The 18,152-nt window shown below is 39.2% G+C and overlaps 1 protein-coding gene across 3 annotated transcripts; it reads left to right on the top strand.

The window, feature by feature from the left end:
* Positions 1-6,505: 6,505 nt before the first annotated feature.
* Positions 6,506-16,220, top strand: LIMK1 (LIM domain kinase 1). Of its 3 annotated transcripts, none has more exons than XM_017068706.4 (6): positions 6,506-6,718; positions 8,994-9,649; positions 10,759-10,824; positions 10,918-12,157; positions 12,255-13,842; positions 14,215-16,220. In XM_017068706.4, exons 2-6 carry the CDS (start codon positions 9,030-9,032, stop codon positions 14,529-14,531), a joined length of 3,831 nt encoding a protein of 1,276 aa, XP_016924195.2. In that variant the 5' UTR covers positions 6,506-6,718; positions 8,994-9,029; the 3' UTR covers positions 14,532-16,220. The 3 variants fall into 3 exon arrangements, with proteins under 3 accessions (XP_016924195.2, XP_016924197.2, XP_016924196.2); XM_017068707.4 differs by lacking the exon at positions 6,506-6,718 and adding an exon at positions 7,962-7,977; XM_017068708.4 differs by lacking the exon at positions 10,759-10,824.
* The last annotated feature ends 1,932 nt before the right edge of the window (positions 16,221-18,152 follow it).

Below are 18,152 nucleotides of genomic sequence, written 5' to 3'. Positions count from 1 at the left end.
CTGGTGAATTATAACCATTTTTGAAACCGTTCATTAATTTATTTCAATTAATAATTCACCATTTTTATGAGTCTCTAATTATATTTCTATATTTTTGTTTTCATTATATTTCGTTATGTTTAGCATTGTACAATACTACTTTTAATCATATTTAGGTATATCTTCAAAAATCTTGCAGAAAAATTATATATATTTTTATTTATGGATTCATTCTTGATTGATGACCACTATAACATGAATTTGACGCACGCTTTCATGCCTTCTTAAGTTTGGCAGGCTGTCAAAATCAGGTTTGAAATGCAAATTCTTTATATCAACCTCGTCGGTAGACATCCTCCGTTGGATTTTTCGGCGTTTGATCTTTTAATAAAAATTCACACCCAGCGTTTCCATGCTGCTACCTCAGCACACAGTATATCTTCAAATAATCTACCAGATGGACCTCGCGATATTTGTGGTGATGGACGGAAATAGAGGAATGGGCCACCTTTCTAAATTTGTTATGTCCAAGGTAGTTCTACTTTTTTCTAGATACCGAGACAAGTTCATGTATATTTTTTTTTCTTGAAATCCTTTATTATTGCAATAATATAATAATTTAACAAAAATATTGGACGGTCTAGAAGACAAGATCACGCGCGACTGTCCCTTAAAAATCTATATTGCTGCTAAATACTAATAATCAAAGATTAATATTGTCTCATTATGAGCATAATTTCTCCTGACAGCACATTCCAGAAATGGAACAATGGTACGGAGATTCCTGGCAGGAACATTAAAATGTACACTACTTTGCCCAATTAAAGAAAACGGCCGCCGGAACCTCTTTTTAAAATGATCTTGAAATTATTACAATTTGGGTGCCCTAACGTGGCGCTAATAAAATTAGAAAAAGTGGTCATAAAGATCAGTCTTCTGAAAACCAAAAACCTTGTTTTAATATATTTTTCTAATTCACAAAACTTAACGTTAAGTTTCTAAATTTGAATTTCAAGGGTTGAAAACCCTCTTGCCAACAGGAAAATAGTTATTTTAAGGTCATCTTTTAGATACACTATTTTAATAGTAAAACTATCAAAAAATAATATGTAGTGTAAGCACATTAGTTTTCCGATATCGCTAAAAAATTAATTTTCTTTAAAACTTTCCGCAATTTGCCGAATTCCTTCCTCCTTACCGTGTACAACAATTGATCATTGATCATGTCTGATGTAAACGTTATTCCTGCTGCCGCTGGCCCCACAAAAGTTCCCATGCCATGGATGCTCGTGCGCTGCTATCTGAAGATGTATTACAGGAAGGCACGGGAGTCAGCGTGGAAAATACACAATCATTTCCAAAATCCTAACTAGAATTCTTGAGAGACACACAGAATAGGTGTTTAACGTCGCGCGATGAAATGCTTTGCGGCATTCGCGCGTGATCTTGTCTTCTAGATCGTCCAATATTTTTGTTAAATTATTATAGTATTGAACAATAAAGGATTTAAAAAAAAAAATGATTGGGCTTGTCTCGGTATCTAAAAATAAAGTAGAACTACCTTGTACATAAAAAATTTAGAAAGGTGGCCCATTCCTCGATTTCTGTCCATCACCACAGAAAGAGACGAATGTCGAACGACGACGTTGATATAAAGAATTTGCATTTCAAAGCTGATATTAACAGCCGGCCAAACTTAAGAAAGCATTTGAAAGAAACAAGTCCAGCGTGTGTCAAATTCATTTTCTAGTGATTATCAATCAGGAACGAATGAAAAAATAAAAATAAAATATAATTTTTCAGCACAAAATATTATACAAATAAATAAAATAAAATTAGATACTGATCAAAAATGGTTCATTATCAGTTAAAATTAAATTTATGGGCGGTTTCAGAAATAGTTTTAATTCACTAGCCTTGCCACAGATAGGGGAGCTCGAGTGATAATGTCTCGATGGATGGTCGAACAAAATGGTTTTGGTGGTATACTTTTCCATCGAAAGCCGATGAATAATTTTGTAGAGTATCGAATTATCGAACCAGAACGCGCAAATATTAATTAGAGAAAAATACCAAAATTCGAATATGGGTGCGCGCAATTTATAAACTTAATATTAATAGTTTATTTTAAAGAAACTTATACGATTATTTGCAAATATTATGCTAGGACTACGTCGTGGTCCAGCACAAATATCTTTTATTTTAAGCGCCGATAATTTCCACCCAAAAACAAATCACACCCAAACATGGATGCTCGTGCGCTGCTATCTGAAGATGTATTACAGGAAGGCACGGGTGTCAGCGTGGAAAATACACAGTCATTTCCAAAATCCTAACTAGAATTCTTGAGAGACACACAGAACAGGTGTTTAGCGTCGCGCGATGCAATGCTTTGCGGCAGTCGCGCGTGATCTTGTCTTATAGACCGTCCAGTATTTTGGGTAAATTATTATAGTATTGAACAATAAAGGATTTAAAAAAAAAATGATTGGACTTGTCTCGGTATCTAAAAAAAAAAGTAGAACTATCTTGTACATAAAAAATTTTGAAAGGTGGCCCATTCCTCTATTTCCGTCCATCACCACAAAAATCGCAATATATTACTGTGTGCTCAGATGGCAGCATGGAAATGCTGGGTGTGGATTTTTATTAAAAGGCCAAACGCAGGAACATCAAAAGAAGAATGTAAACGACTACGTTGATATAAAGAATTTGCATTTCAAAGTTGATATTGACAGCCCGCCGAACTTAAGAAGGCATTTGAATGAAACAAGTCCAGCGTTTGTCAAATTGATGTTCTAGTGGTTATCAATCAGGAATGAATGTACAAATCAAAATAAAATATAATTTTTCAGCTCAAAATATTAAAAAAAAAATAAAAATAAATTAGATACTGATCAAAAATGGTTCATTATCAATTAAAATTAAATTTATGAACGGTTTCAGATTGGGGAGCTCGAGTGATGATGTCTCGATGGATGGTCGAACAAAATGGCTTTGGAGGTATACTTTTCCATCGAAAGCCGATGAATATTTTTGTATCAAATACTTTGATTGTTCTGGGCAACATTATCGAGCTACCAGATCGCGCGAAAATACATTATACAAAAAGACCATTATTACGTACTGACAAAGTGCACCAGTTAAAGGAAAAAACTAAGAAAATAAAGTTGTTAGGGTGGGGGATAAATGCGCTAGTTTATTAGCCTAGTTGCATCTTTACTGAAAAAACGAGTCCTTATTTCTTCAGCTTCAGCGACCAAATTCAGCTTCAGAGACTTTTTCTTCAATAAGAAATATACGTGCTAATAAGAGACAGGAAATGGTGCTTTTATTTTGGCAGCAACTGAATATCTTTGTATGATACTTTTAAAAAATCGTGTAATCTAAAAATATTTATAAATTTGCAGTGTTTTTCCGATATCGCCGGAATATCCCATATATAAAGGTTCGAGTGTTGGTCACACTTGCCTTCGAACGAAAATCATGTGCGTCAAATTAGCGTCGGCCTGTTAGCAACGAAAACGGGAACGGTGGAATATGGAACATGGGGCTCTTTTTATTTTTAAATTTTCTCGCTATTTGGGGACCAAATCGAAAAATCTAAAATGCTAGATTGTTAAGAAAGAAAAGATCTATCGAGCTAGGTAGGTTTGGGACACATACGAGGCCTATTAGTGTTTCAAAAATGCATTTGAAAAATCGTGTCCCCACAATTTTGTTAACTGCTCCCCTCACAGAGGTTGTGCCAATATGCACGATAAACCAAGCTATTAAGGGTTAATTCAAGCTCCTTGTCTGAAAGTTTCATCAAAATCAAACCCACAGTTTTCGAGAAAAAAGCCTAACAGTACCGCAACCTCGGATTTTCCCCATACAAAAAAGAGGGGCAAAAATGAAATTACCTACTGCTCCACTCCTAGAGGTTGTGCCAACATGCACGGTATATGGGTAGATAGGGGATAATCTAGGGACTGTTCTGTGAAAGTTTTATCAAAATCAAACCCACAGATTTTGAGAAAATTGCTTAACAGTTGGGGGTGTTAAAAAGGTTATTAAAAGGCCGTTTAATCCAGAAACGGAACCATTGGATACTAAGACATAAACCACAATGTAAACAGCTTAGCCATGACAATCATTCGACGCTAACTTTCTATAACTTTATACAGCTCTCACAGAGGTTGTGCCAACTTGCACGGTATCGCATTCGAAGGGGCATCATTATAGCTAATTTCTGAATAAATTACAGGCAATTCAAACCCACAGTTTTCGAGAAATTCAAGTCTTTTCAATTATGGCTTTTGCCACGCGGTCACACTGTCAAGGCCTGCGATAAATCGTATGACCCGTGACATCAACCATCAAAATATATATGCAAACTTTAATTAATTCATACAGCTCTCACAGAGGTTGTGCCAACTTGCACGGTATCGCATTCGAAGGGGCATCATTAAAGCTAATTTCTAAATAAATTTCAGGCAATTCAAACCCACAGTTTTCGAGAAATTCAAGTCTTTTCAATTATGGCTTTTGCCACGCGGTCACACTGCCAAGGCCTGCAATAAATCGTATGACCCGTGACATCAACCATCAAAATATATATGCAAACTTTAATTAATTCATACAGCTCTCACAGAGGTTGTGCCAACTTGCACGGTATCGCATTCGAAGGGGCATCATTAAAGCTAATTTCTAAATAAATTTCAGGCAATTCAAACCCACAGTTTTCGAGAAATTCAAGTCTTTTCAATTATGGCTTTTGCCACGCGGTCACACTGCCAAGGCCTGCAATAAATCGTATGACCCGTGACATCAACCATCAAAATATATATGCAAACTTTAATTAATTCATACAGCTCTCACAGAGGTTGTGCCAACTTGCACGGTATCGCATTCGAAGGGGCATCATTAAAGCTAATTTCTAAATAAATTTCAGGCAATTCAAACCCACAGTTTTCGAGAAATTCAAGTCTTTTCAATTATGGCTTTTGCCACGCGGTCACACTGCCAAGGCCTGCGATAAATCGTATGACCCGTGACATCAACCATCAAAATATATATGCAGGCCTTGACAGTGTGACCGCGTGGCAAAAGCCATAATTGAAAAGACTTGAATTTCTCGAAAACTGTGGGTTTGAATTGCCTGAAATTTATTTAGAAATTAGCTTTAATGATGCCCCTTCGAATGCGATACCGTGCAAGTTGGCACAACCTCTGTGAGAGCTGTATGAATTAATTAAAGTTTGCATATATATTTTGATGGTTGATGTCACGGGTCATACGATTTATTGCAGGCCTTGGCAGTGTGACCGCGTGGCAAAAGCCATAATTGAAAAGACTTGAATTTCTCGAAAACTGTGGGTTTGAATTGCCTGAAATTTATTTAGAAATTAGCTTTAATGATGCCCCTTCGAATGCGATACCGTGCAAGTTGGCACAACCTCTGTGAGAGCTGTATGAATTAATTAAAGTTTGCATATATATTTTGATGGTTGATGTCACGGGTCATACGATTTATTGCAGGCCTTGGCAGTGTGACCGCGTGGCAAAAGCCATAATTGAAAAGACTTGAATTTCTCGAAAACTGTGGGTTTGAATTGCCTGTAATTTATTCAGAAATTAGCTATAATGATGCCCCTTCGAATGCGATACCGTGCAAGTTGGCACAACCTCTGTGAGAGCTGTATAAAGTTATAGAAAGTTAGCGTCGAATGATTGTCATGGCTAAGCTGTTTACATTGTGGTTTATGTCTTAGTATCCAATGGTTCCGTTTCTGGATTAAACGGCCTTTTAATAACCTTTTTAACACCCCCAACTGTTAAGCAATTTTCTCAAAATCTGTGGGTTTGATTTTGATAAAACTTTCACAGAACAGTCCCTAGATTATCCCCTATCTACCCATATACCGTGCATGTTGGCACAACCTCTAGGAGTGGAGCAGTAGGTAATTTCATTTTTGCCCCTCTTTTTTGTATGGGGAAAATCCGAGGTTGCGGTACTGTTAGGCTTTTTTCTCGAAAACTGTGGGTTTGATTTTGATGAAACTTTCAGACAAGGAGCTTGAATTAACCCTTAATAGCTTGGTTTATCGTGCATATTGGCACAACCTCTGTGAGGGGAGCAGTTAACAAAATTGTGGGGACACGATTTTTCAAATGCATTTTTGAAATACTAATAGGCCTCGTATGTGTCCCAAACCTACCTAGCTCGATAGATCTTTTCTTTCTTAACAATCTAGCACTTTAAATTTTTCGATTTGGTCCCCAAATAGCGAGAAAATTTAAAAATAAAAAGGGCCCCATGTTCCATATTCCACCGTTCCCGTTTTCGTTGCTAACAGGCCGACGCTAATTTGACGCACATAAAAAATTTCTAAAATATTTTAAAACAATGGTTTTTTTAGCAAGTACACAAGCCAGCAAAGACACACACCTCCTGACCTTTTAGAGTGACTGTTCTTGCAATACTGTGATATCGATGATTCAAGTGCATCGATGCCATTGATCTTGTCATCGATGTTTATCCACCACTAGTATTTTATTTTGTGTGGTTTTGTTGTTGTTTTGTTTATTATGCATTTGTTTTTTATTGTTTGAGTTGGCGAGTTTGTGCGTTACATTAAATCCAGTCCATTTCGGCAGTTGTGGTTCGCAAACGCGGTTTATAATTGCATGGCGGGAATTAAAGTTAAATAGAAAAATGTGCGACAAGTCAATAGCAATACAAACGAACAATTATGTAAGTGTGTGTGTGTGTTTTAGTTTAGTTTAGTGTACAAAAGCGACAACAACATTGAACTAAAACAACAACAAACTGGTAACAATAGACGCGCATGTTGGTAAAACCAGTTGTTGTACTTGTTGTTGTTGGATCTGCTAATGTCGTTGTTGTTCCCGTTCCCCCACACAAATTTTCTAGCAGTGTATGTGTGTGCAGCACCTGTACGCGTGTTCGTGTGCGCCTCCGGGCACGTGTGTGTGTGTTGTGCTTCTGCCTTTGCACAGTGGGCAAATTGATCAATTTAACTGGTCGAAAATATACAAATTTGCTCAGTGAATTAATTGCCTTAATTAACATAAATTGGAGAGCAAGTTATGATAGCTACAGTTGATCAAGAGAATCAGTATATATTACAGTTAATTACTATTAAGTTTAACTATTCTGTGTGTTTAACGATAAAAGAGTCATTCTTAAGTGGACAGTATTTAATTTTCTAATCATTTTCGGGGTTTTTTATTAAGGTTTAGAATACAAATAATTTTGCATGTGTAAAGTTCTGAACAATAGACAAACAAACAAAGGATTTCTTTAGTAAGAACAAACTGTAATTCTTTAAATTAATAAACTTGAGTCTACAATGTGATGTTAAAAAAAAAATCAAGATGTATTACAAATTTTAAGGGAACAGATAAGCCCGAGTCCGCCTTTTAATTCAAATGAATTCATATAATTGTACATATAAATACGTTATTTTAATACAGAACAGATGAAAAGCCAGCATTGTGTTTAACAATTCAAAATTAGTAGGATACTTATGTATAAAAAAAAGACTGCGGTTGAAAAAGTAATTAAAGGGACATTAACCCCTAATGGAGAATAATCCAAATATTCAAACAAGCTTTAAATGGGCCCACTGTGCCGGCATGCAGGTGTGAGTGCAAGCGTGTGTTTGGATGGCGCATTCGTCATTCATTGCCTAAGCTTACGCGGGCGGGAGCGGGATGGCATGCACAACAACTACAGTTAGCTCAGCTGAAGTGCAATTGCAATTGCAAAGAGCCGCGATTGTTGTTGCATCAACTCCGTTTTCACGGTCAATGTTGAGATATATACATTTGCCCACTTTACATACTGTTCACTGTATGTACATACATACATACATATGCAATATTTCGATCATCGACAAAATCAGGCGGTCTCTGCATTCCAGTGGAAAAACTGACTCAGGATCGCAGTCTTTATCGCGGGTGATCCATTTCCTCAAGTGAACCCTATACGTATGACTATCAAGTCACTTATTTTGTTTTGTTTTGTTTTTTTATTACTTTAATTGTGAATGTTTGTGAAAATATTTACAGTAGCCATTGTTTTTGGAAGGAAATTTTACTATGTATTTGTTTAAAGCACATCATTTAAGATCTCTCATCTTATAGTTAAATATAAAATATACAATACAAAATATACATTCTTAAGATACAATTTGTCCTAATAGATCCCCGAAAAACTACCGAGTGATTTAATATTTTAATTTTTTTAAATTCTACCTAATTAATATAATATTATTGATTTAATATTTTTTAATTTAAAGACGATTTTTTTAGAGATGTCTTTCAGATCTTCTTCTTTGTCAGTAGGCTTATATCTACGCAACGCTAGAAACGGTTGGGAATTTTAACGATAATGATATAGTTAGTAAGAATAATAAAGAATCGTTTGATATTAAAGAATCTCCAACTGTCTAATTTTGTAAGGACGGATATAAAATTTGAAAAATATATTCACTAGCTGCTATTAATTCATATAAGAATTTAGTTAATATATAGAAAAATAGTCAGAATAAATTGTGATATGATCCTATTATACTGTTTTAAAAAAGGTTATTATCTTATCTTTTTCTCAAGAAAACGGCATTCAACTACACTGCCTAAAGAATACTAAACCCTATTTACACAGATGTTTAAATTGGTATTGATTGTGGGATTACGAAACAAAATTGTGTTTAACAATGAAGTTAACAATTCAAATCGAAATCAAAGAAGTGGTTTGAAGCACCAATAGAGTTTCCTGATATACTTATCAAAGCTTCCCGTAACAATGATTGATTGATATGTAAGACATTTGTCTATTTGTAATAGTTTATTCACCTATGAAAATATAGTTTGACTGCCCTGTTTACGATTATGGTTATTTTTGGCGTGACTGTTGGTCTATATTTACTATATGTACTATATTTAATACCTATTCCGTCATTTGCTAATATCTTTTCCAACCACTTTTTCGTTTTTTTCCACAGTGCTAACGTAATCGGGCCAAGGCACAAAAACATTCCATGCATCATCAACAGCGCCTGCGGGCAAATGGTGGACGCAGTGGATCCGGATTGGGTTCAGGATCGGGAACGGAAAAGGGAATGGGAACGGGAGGACATTCGCCCCTGTGCGCCCATTGCCGGGGTCAACTGCAGCCCCATCCGGAGGAGCCCATCGTGATGGCCTTGGGTCAGCAATGGCACTGCGATTGCTTCCGCTGCTCCGTTTGCGAGGGTCACCTGCACAACTGGTACTTCGAGCGGGAGGGACTACTGTACTGCCGGGAGGATTACTACGGCCGGTTCGGTGATGCCTGCCAGCAGTGTACGGCTGTTATTACCGGGCCCGTCATGGTCGCCGGCGAACACAAATTCCATCCAGAGTGCTTCTGCTGCACGGCATGTGGCTCCTTCATCGGCGAGGGTGAATCCTATGCGCTGGTCGAGCGATCGAAGCTCTACTGTGGCCAGTGCTACGGCAAGCGTTCATGCCAGCCGGCGGATGCCAAGGCGAGGATCACGACGGCCGGCAAGCCGATGCACTCCATCCGACTGGTCGAGATCCCCAAGGACGCCACCCCGGGCCTGAGGGTCGACGGAGTCGCCCTGGACGACGGCTGTCCCACAGTCCGCATTACAGAGTAAGAAACTCCCTGAAATTTGACCAAATCACATCATCATCCTCGCTAAAATTCATCATATAATGGATCATATATCATGATTCAATATGCCCTCTATGTTTTGTTTTTAATATAAAGGTCCTATGACCCGTTCTTTATTTTTGACTATATCATGATATATCATTGTTCAATATGCCCTCTATGTTTTGTTTTTAATATAAAAGGTCCTATGACACTTACTTTGTTTTTGACTAACTGAATGTTTTTATTTTAAAAAGCTAAAACAAATTTTATAAACCTATTTTAAACATAAGTTTCAAATATTTTATCATGCTTACGTTGCCATTGGTTTTAAAAATAATTTCAATCAGTCATAAATCAAGCAAGTGTAATAAGTCCTTAAGAAAAGAAGAATATTTATTTAAAAATTTGCTTAATCAAGGAAATTCAAATACGTCCTTAAAAACAAAGTCATAAAAATGACTCATTCAAAGAACCTTGAAAATGAAATGAACTTTTTACTTTGCATATTTATAACTAGATGATAAATAAATAAATAATATTTGATAAATAGTATTCTCATTTTTTTAAAAGAAAAAATCCACAAGCCTTATTAGTTTTGTAACTTTAAAAATAATATTTGTCTTTAAATTATACATGAAATTCGTTTATTTTCCAACGATCTAATCGCATTTGCTACTTTTGTCAATGTATTTTAAAAAAGTAAACCCATAGAGATAAAACAAAAAACTTTTTTTTTTAAACTGCGTTTATAATGTTTTGGTAATTACATCATTTTGGCACTCAACACGTGTAAGTAATGCATAGTTATTTGCATTGGAAAATCAAAAATAATTAACATAGAGTATTTTCATTTAAAATGCAATTCAATTACATGCTTGGCTTTTACCCATAGTTAAGCTCTATTATAATAGCATTAAATAAACTGTCCTCTTTTTGGTATTGATTTATTTGTGACTTGCGGTTTTAATATGAGTTATTTGTATATTAGGTCTTTAGCTTCAGTGAAGCACTGCTCATCCCATAATCTCCAACTAATTTCGCCCTACGCCTCTTTCTGCATTTACTTTAAAAACATGCTTACCTAAAATTAACGAAATTGGGAACAGCCTGTTCTGTAACTTCTTCTTTTGGCTAACCTCGATGGCGGAACAGTGCTGTGGGGCGCCATATAGGTAACATCCTCCCCCTAAAAAACTTACCATCTAAGCTAGAAACACCCCAAAGAAACCACTCTAATCTATGTTTTATATATCTTTTCCCACCAGGATCGATGTTAATCTTACGAATTTGCACATTGGCGATCGCATTCTGGAGGTAAACGGCACGCCCGTTAGTGATTCTTCTGTGGAACAGATCGATAAACTCATTCGCAGCAATGAGAAGATGCTGCAGCTGACGGTGGAACATGATCCGGTGCAAGTGTGCCGCTCCTGCAGCCAGGCGGACATCCAGAGGGCCATGTCTGCATCGACTTTAATCCTGCCCCTCAGCACATCGGCCTCCAGTGTGGAGGTGGGCAGAGAGCGACTCTACAAGACACCAGGTGAACAGGGATCGAAGGCCAGGAAACTAAGGCAAGCCACCAATGTCTCAACCACCATACCACCACCACCAACCACCGCCGCAGGAGGAGGAGCCATCGCAATGACGCAACTGAAGGAGAAAGAGCGCTGCTCCAGTCTATCCAAGTTGCTGGATGAACAGCATCAGGCGCAACAGCATTCGGCCCATCCGCAGCTTTACGATCTGTCCAGAACGCAATCCTGTCGTGTGGTCCAAAAACCCCAGCGGATCTTTCGTGCATCGGATCTTGTGATAGGCGAAAAGCTGGGCGAGGGCTTCTTTGGCAAGGTGTTCAAGGTTACACATCGGCAGAGTGGCGAGGTGATGGTATTGAAGGAACTGCATCGTGCCGACGAGGAGGCCCAAAGAAATTTCATCAAAGAGGTGGCCGTTCTGCGTCTCCTGGACCACCGGCATGTGCTCAAGTTCATTGGTGTGCTGTACAAGGATAAGAAACTGCACATGGTCACGGAATATGTGGCTGGCGGTTGTCTCAAGGAGCTAATCCACGATCCAGCTCAGATCCTGTCCTGGCCGCAGCGCGTCTGCCTGGCTAGGGATATTGCCTGCGGCATGAGCTACCTGCACTCGATGAACATCATCCATCGCGATCTGAATTCGATGAATTGTCTGGTGCGCGAGGATCGTTCGGTTATAGTGGCGGACTTTGGTCTGGCACGCAGTGTGGATGCACCGCGTCTACCCGGTGGAGTGGCCTCCACGGATCGAGGTGGCAATATGACGCCGGGCGGTTATGGTTCGGGAGCTGGCAGCGATGCGGCCATGTCGCCGAGCGGAACTCTGAGGCGCAGCAAGAGCAGGCAGCGCCGGCAGCGGTACACGGTGGTGGGCAATCCCTACTGGATGGCGCCCGAGATGATGAAGGGCCTCAAGTACGACGAGAAGGTTGACGTCTTCTCCTTCGGCATCATGCTGTGCGAGGTGAGAATGAGCTCTTATACTTAAAAGCCAGAAAGGATGGGTTTTGCACCATTTACCAACTTATTAAATATATTTTTTTTTAACAAATCTCTTGCAGATCATTGGCCGCGTGGAAGCCGATCCCGATTTCATGCCCCGCAACTCGGACTTCAGCCTTAATCAGCAGGAGTTTCGCGAGAAGTTCTGCGCCCAGTGTCCGGAGCCGTTTATAAAAGTGGCCTTCGTGTGCTGCGATCTCAATCCGGATCTGCGTCCTTGCTTCGAAACCCTGCATGTGTGGCTTTTGCGGCTGGCCGATGATCTGGCCGCCGAGCGTGTGCCACCCGAGCGCCTGCTGCACGAGATCGAGACCTTTCAGGAATGGTATGCCAGCTCCGAGGATGCCCTGTCGCCCACCTCCCAGCGCAGCTTAAATAACCTCGATGAGCTGGTGAAGATTGCGGCGGAAACGGAGATTTCCAGCGTGGAAAAGGAGAAGGAAAACCTGGTGATCAAGCCGCAGGATATACCCAAATCGCCGCATCTTGGCAAGGATTTCTCGCCGAGTGGCGAGCGATTGCGTGACAGTATGCGGGCGAGGCGTCGCCAGCGCTTTTTGGGCGCCCAGGAGGAGCGTCGTAATCTCACGCCCGAGACCGAGTCCAAGGAGAGGGCTTTGAAGAAGGCCTTGAAGAAGTGTCGCCCCTTTGGCGAACGAGGTTACCTGGTGGACTTGCGACCTGGTGCCGAACTGCAGCTGCAGGATGTGAGGGATTTGAACACCTATTCCGATGTGGATTCCAGTTGCGATACGAGTTTGAATTACCATGAGGTGAACAATTTGCCAGTCCCGCAGGAGGATGAGAAGCCAGTCGCCGACCAGGTGGCAAAGGAGGAACTGAACGAGTGCACAAACAGCGCGGATTCGCAGCATCATCGCCTGGCCATCGACGATATGCGCAACCGGCTGCATCAGTGCCGCAGCAAGTTCGAGCATTTGGAGGAGGCCAGCCGGCGGAACTTCAATCAGTCGCAGCACTCTATGAGGAACTTTTTTAAGACACCACCCGTGGCCCTAAAGATGTTCCAGCGTTTGGAGCACGAGGCTGCCGCCCTGAATGGTGGCAACAATTGCCCACCGCCGCCACCACGCACTCAGCGCATAAATCAGACGCCCATATTTGGAAGAAAGAATCCGCCCGTATCGATGGTGGGCCAAAAACTGCAGCATGCCGAATCCCTGGAGAACCTGGCCAGCAGCGGCGTGGGCAAACAGTTGGCCACACCAGCGCCGAAGAGGAGCAAGGCCACGACGACAACGACAAAGAGCCAGATCAGCAGTAGCACCAGCAGTAGTACCAACCCGCCACTGTTCCTGCCGCCCACCCTGAATAGCAATGGCAATGTGACCACCACGACTAGCACCGCTATTTGTCCACCAACCGCCTCGGATTGGCTGCCCAAGAAGCACAAGCTGACGCTGCCACTGCCGCCGTCCCAGCTGCCAACGCAGCGAGCGAGCAACAATCATCGCCTGCCCACGAGCAATGGCAAGGGAAAGCCACTGAAGGCGCCGCCAAGTCGCCAAGCCCAAGGAATCCCCGCCAGCAACTGCGTCTCGCCCACCAGGAGCAACCGGCCCGGGTCGCCCAGCAAGCATCTGGCCCAGAGGCACACCGCCGCCACGGCCCAGCGATTGACAAATGGTAAGGATTTTAATTAGACTTGGGGTTTCAGTCAGGGTATATAATATTTATAAGTCGAAAAAGTAGCAATTAATGTTGTGTAAAAATTGCATTCATTCATTTCCTATATTTAATATAGATATTTAAGAAAGGGAGAACTTAGATCGCTTCGCTGAAAGATTTGAAAACTTAGAATGCATTTATTTCGAAATGCTATTTTTTGAGATGTCCCTATTCTAGTAGCTTTTTCTATGATTTATAATATTTATAAGAAAACTGTCATTATTCTATTAGCATATAGTATACTATCATTTATGATAATTATTAGAAAACGAGAAATAAGTTTTTTAAACCATAACTGTTTCAAAAGACTAACCTTTTTTCTTTCTCCAGCGGTGGCTGTCCAGCAACAGTCCTCGAAAACGACGCGCCTGAACATCCTGAGTCCCGAGAAGGTGCATCGCCTGGGAGCCCGTCTCAGCGATCAGAAGCAGAAGATGCGGGAGGAGGCAGCGGCGACAGCCTCATCCCTTGGAGGAGTGGGAGCAGGAGCAGGATCTGTGGCCTCGCCAGCGGCGGGATCTTTGAATGGTCACCTGCAGGGTCATCGAACGGGGGCCTCGGGATCGGCGAATCCGGCGGCCGGGGAAAGGAGGAGGCGGGCCGCACCACCGCCACCCGTTCGCACGCATTTCAATACGCGCTGCTAGCCCTGGATATTGGCCATACTCCATATAATCTATATACTCGATTGTCAAGTGTTGTGCGCAGTTTATTGTTCTACTCAGGAAGCTGTTGTTTTACTGACTAACTGTCGTAATTAGCCCAACTTTTTTCACAATGTAACTGTTGTAAGTCGTAATAACGTTCACTTTTGTACTGTACAGAAAGAAAGCTAACCATATTCCTAGTATACACCCCTAAATTTCTGTAAGATTTTTCCATAATCATTCTATATAACGTGACATTTTGTATAACTATGTGTAATGCCTTTTGAATGTAAATAACTTAATGAACCAGTGAACTGTTCCGCTGTTTAAAACGCAAATGTTATATGCACATGACGAAATTCAATTCATTCCAACAAAAGTGTTTTTTTTTTATATTCTAACATTTGATCTTAAGTTTAAGCTAAACGAAGGTTAAGTGCCTGTTGAGAAAATGAAAACCGACAAGTTGCAATATTTACCTAGATTGTATAAACCAAGCGAATAATTATAGTAGTTAAGATTACAGGGTAACAACTGTTCCGACTAACCTAAAGAACTCAACTAAAATGCTAAGCAATTAATTGTTTAACCCACTATTGTCTGACATAAAGTTATAATGAGAAAGAGATAGAGAAGAACGGATGGAGAGAGAAGGAAGAAACTTGTGCCATGAAGCGAAGAACGAAGAATCTGAAGAATCTGCGAGGAGAGGAGCCCACCCACAACAAACAAAAAAAGACAAAGGAACGAAAAGAACTTGAACTAACTAGACAAATTGTGGTTTAAATATTTTTTGATATACACCATATATAAATGTATTTATATATATATATATATTCCATAACTATATAGTTAAACGTATTCCAAGTTAGTGCTTAAATCTAATTTATTATTTATCGAATTTCCACCCATCCATCCATCCCCCCCATTCCATGAACAATAATTAACAATGCTAAGAAACCACTTTTTTTGTATTTTGGAGGAAAAGTCTAACTTGTATAATGATATAAGAATGTTTTTGCTCAAAGGCAATTTTAGTTTTAAGTAATACACACACACACACACACGCTAACTGTTATACAAAACACGCACACGCTCAAGCCTAATACTGTTATACTGTTAAACTGTGTACTTTATATAGCCATTATATACATAAACCTATATTAAGGATCGAAACGCTTTGCAATTAACAGCTTCTATAAGACACTTGAGCCCGGCCACTGTTATACGAACGTATGCCAGTATAACAGTGGCTCTGCCCAAACGATCTAGCATTTAAAACTATCTATATACAACTGAAATATGTGCGATATTTTTTATACGCTGTTGCTGTAATTTGTTGTATTTTGACTCCACTCCACATTGTAACTACGTTTATACGCCCGCTATTCGAGGTTTATGAAATATTTCAAGTACTTTCGAGTGCCTAACTTAATTCGGTATACTCTCTATACCATTGAACAGATATCATCAGTTTAGCAACATTTTTCTACCCACTTGTAAATAAGTTTACTAACTAGTAAAGTTTTTGTTGCCTAGTTTTTTGGGTATAAGAAAGATTTGTGTTTTCAAAAAAAAACGTAAAAGCCTGCGTATAAACGTAGTGTATGACTCTCCTTTTAATTTAATTTAAATAATTTTTTTGTTAATAAAAAATGCAAATTGGAAAAAATAAATAAACAAAACGAATACGTGTATTTTTTATGGGATGCCACTTTGGGATTTTATTCAATTAGAATTTTTTGTGGTTAACAATAATTGGAAATTAGGTAAAATTGACCAATATGGATAGTTACCTATTAACTATTAATTATATTATTAGTTACCTACCTATTAAAAAAAAGATTAACAACTTTTAAAAATAGTAAGTATTTTATTAATGCATTGGTTACTATTTAATAGTAAACTAGTAAAAATAGTAAAACGAAAAGTTGTGTGTATTTTGTTGTTGAAAGAGTAACTATTTCGTTGGTCAAATTGGCAATTCGATGGGTTGGGACCACCATTGGTAAATTTTACGTAAAAGTTGTATTGTGCGTACATACCAAGATAATGTACAACAAGAAAGGAAGCAAAGTTTCTATACCCTTGGAGTTTGTTCCCATGGGAGCATTGTGTAGACAGAGCTTTCCGATTTTTAGAAAACAAAAACACATTATAGAAATATTAAGTTAATAAATTTACTGCCGTATATGTTTACCGAAAAGTAAATATAATGGTCTTTGTATTATTTTGACATTTATTTTCCGATCCTTCCTAGGCAGCTATATGATATAGTATTTCGATTTTAATTAAATTAAATGTTAAATATTAAAAAAATGTTAAATACCGGAGTGAAAGAGAATATGATCAACAACAACAAAGCTTAAACAATTTTCCTATTATTTTCCCATTAATTATCCGATCGTTCTAATGGCAGTTATATGATATAGTTGTCAGATTTTTAAATACATTTTATTCGAAATTCTGAAATAATAAAAGAAAGATTAGAAGGTAATATGTACAAAACCCAGGGCTATCAATTTTTTACATTTTTTAAAAATATTTTTTGATCATTTCTATGGAAGCTATAGGATATAGTTGTCCGATCCGGCTCGTTCCAACTTATATACATACTACCTGCAAAAGAAATACAACTTTTGGAAAGGATTCATCACGATAGCTTAAAAACTGAGAGACTATTTTGCGTAGAAACGGACAGACAGACGGACAGACAGTCTAGATCGACTCGTCTAGTAATGCTGATAGAGAATATGTGTTCTTTAAGGGGTCGGAAACGTCTCCTATCCTCTCCAAGGATATAAAAAGGAACTTTCATTCCGAGATTTTTAAAAGAAATTACAAAAGCCGAGTACAGTTGCGCTTGGGATGGGCCTAAACATATGTCCTGGACTGTGACGCAGCTAAAAAAGAGGGGGCGATAAGGTAGGGCCCCGTCACGAGGTCCTGTTCGTGTTTATCTGTATCTGGTTGCTCCTTTTCCGCATTGCCCTTTTGCAGGATATACGCACAGATATGGAATTTGTCCCAGACCATGGTCGGGAAATCGATGCAGGCCAACAGCCCAGGACAATACGAGCACCGAAACGTCTATATATATAAATCCTTGCAATTCTTGATCCTGCGCAGTCCCTTCCGTTTCCTTTTTTTTGTTTTTTTTGCTAGGAAACAGTCGGCTACAGCTTTTAATTTCATTAACAGAGCTCTGCTAAGTCAGCTGTTCGTCCAGCGAAAGAGACGGAGGATACCAGATTCAAGGTCTACTTTTCTGTATCCTATGTATATTTGAGGGAATACATAAAATGATATACATACGAATATATATAGGATGTGTATCCAGGCAGGACACGAACTTTACATGGTATACTTACTGACGAACTTTGCCACCCACATTTCAGGGGGGTGGATATCGTCACTGGATTTTTTTCCTTGATTATGACGTGCAGGCACGTACGCAAGCAGGGACGTAGTGAAAAGTGGAGTGGGGTTTACGAGTTGGAGCCCAACTATTGAAATAAATGGAATAATATAGGGGAAAATTCTTGAAACCAACTATAAAAACTGTTAGTATAGCAATGGTTATTATAAAATACTTGCATATTAGCTCAAAATATTTCTAAA

This window comes from Drosophila suzukii, chromosome X (assembly GCF_043229965.1).
Source record: "Drosophila suzukii chromosome X, CBGP_Dsuzu_IsoJpt1.0, whole genome shotgun sequence".
Lineage (NCBI taxonomy): Eukaryota > Metazoa > Arthropoda > Insecta > Diptera > Drosophilidae > Drosophila > Drosophila suzukii.
Note: the sequence above shows the minus strand (reverse complement) of the source record. Positions and strands in the feature narration are given on the sequence as shown.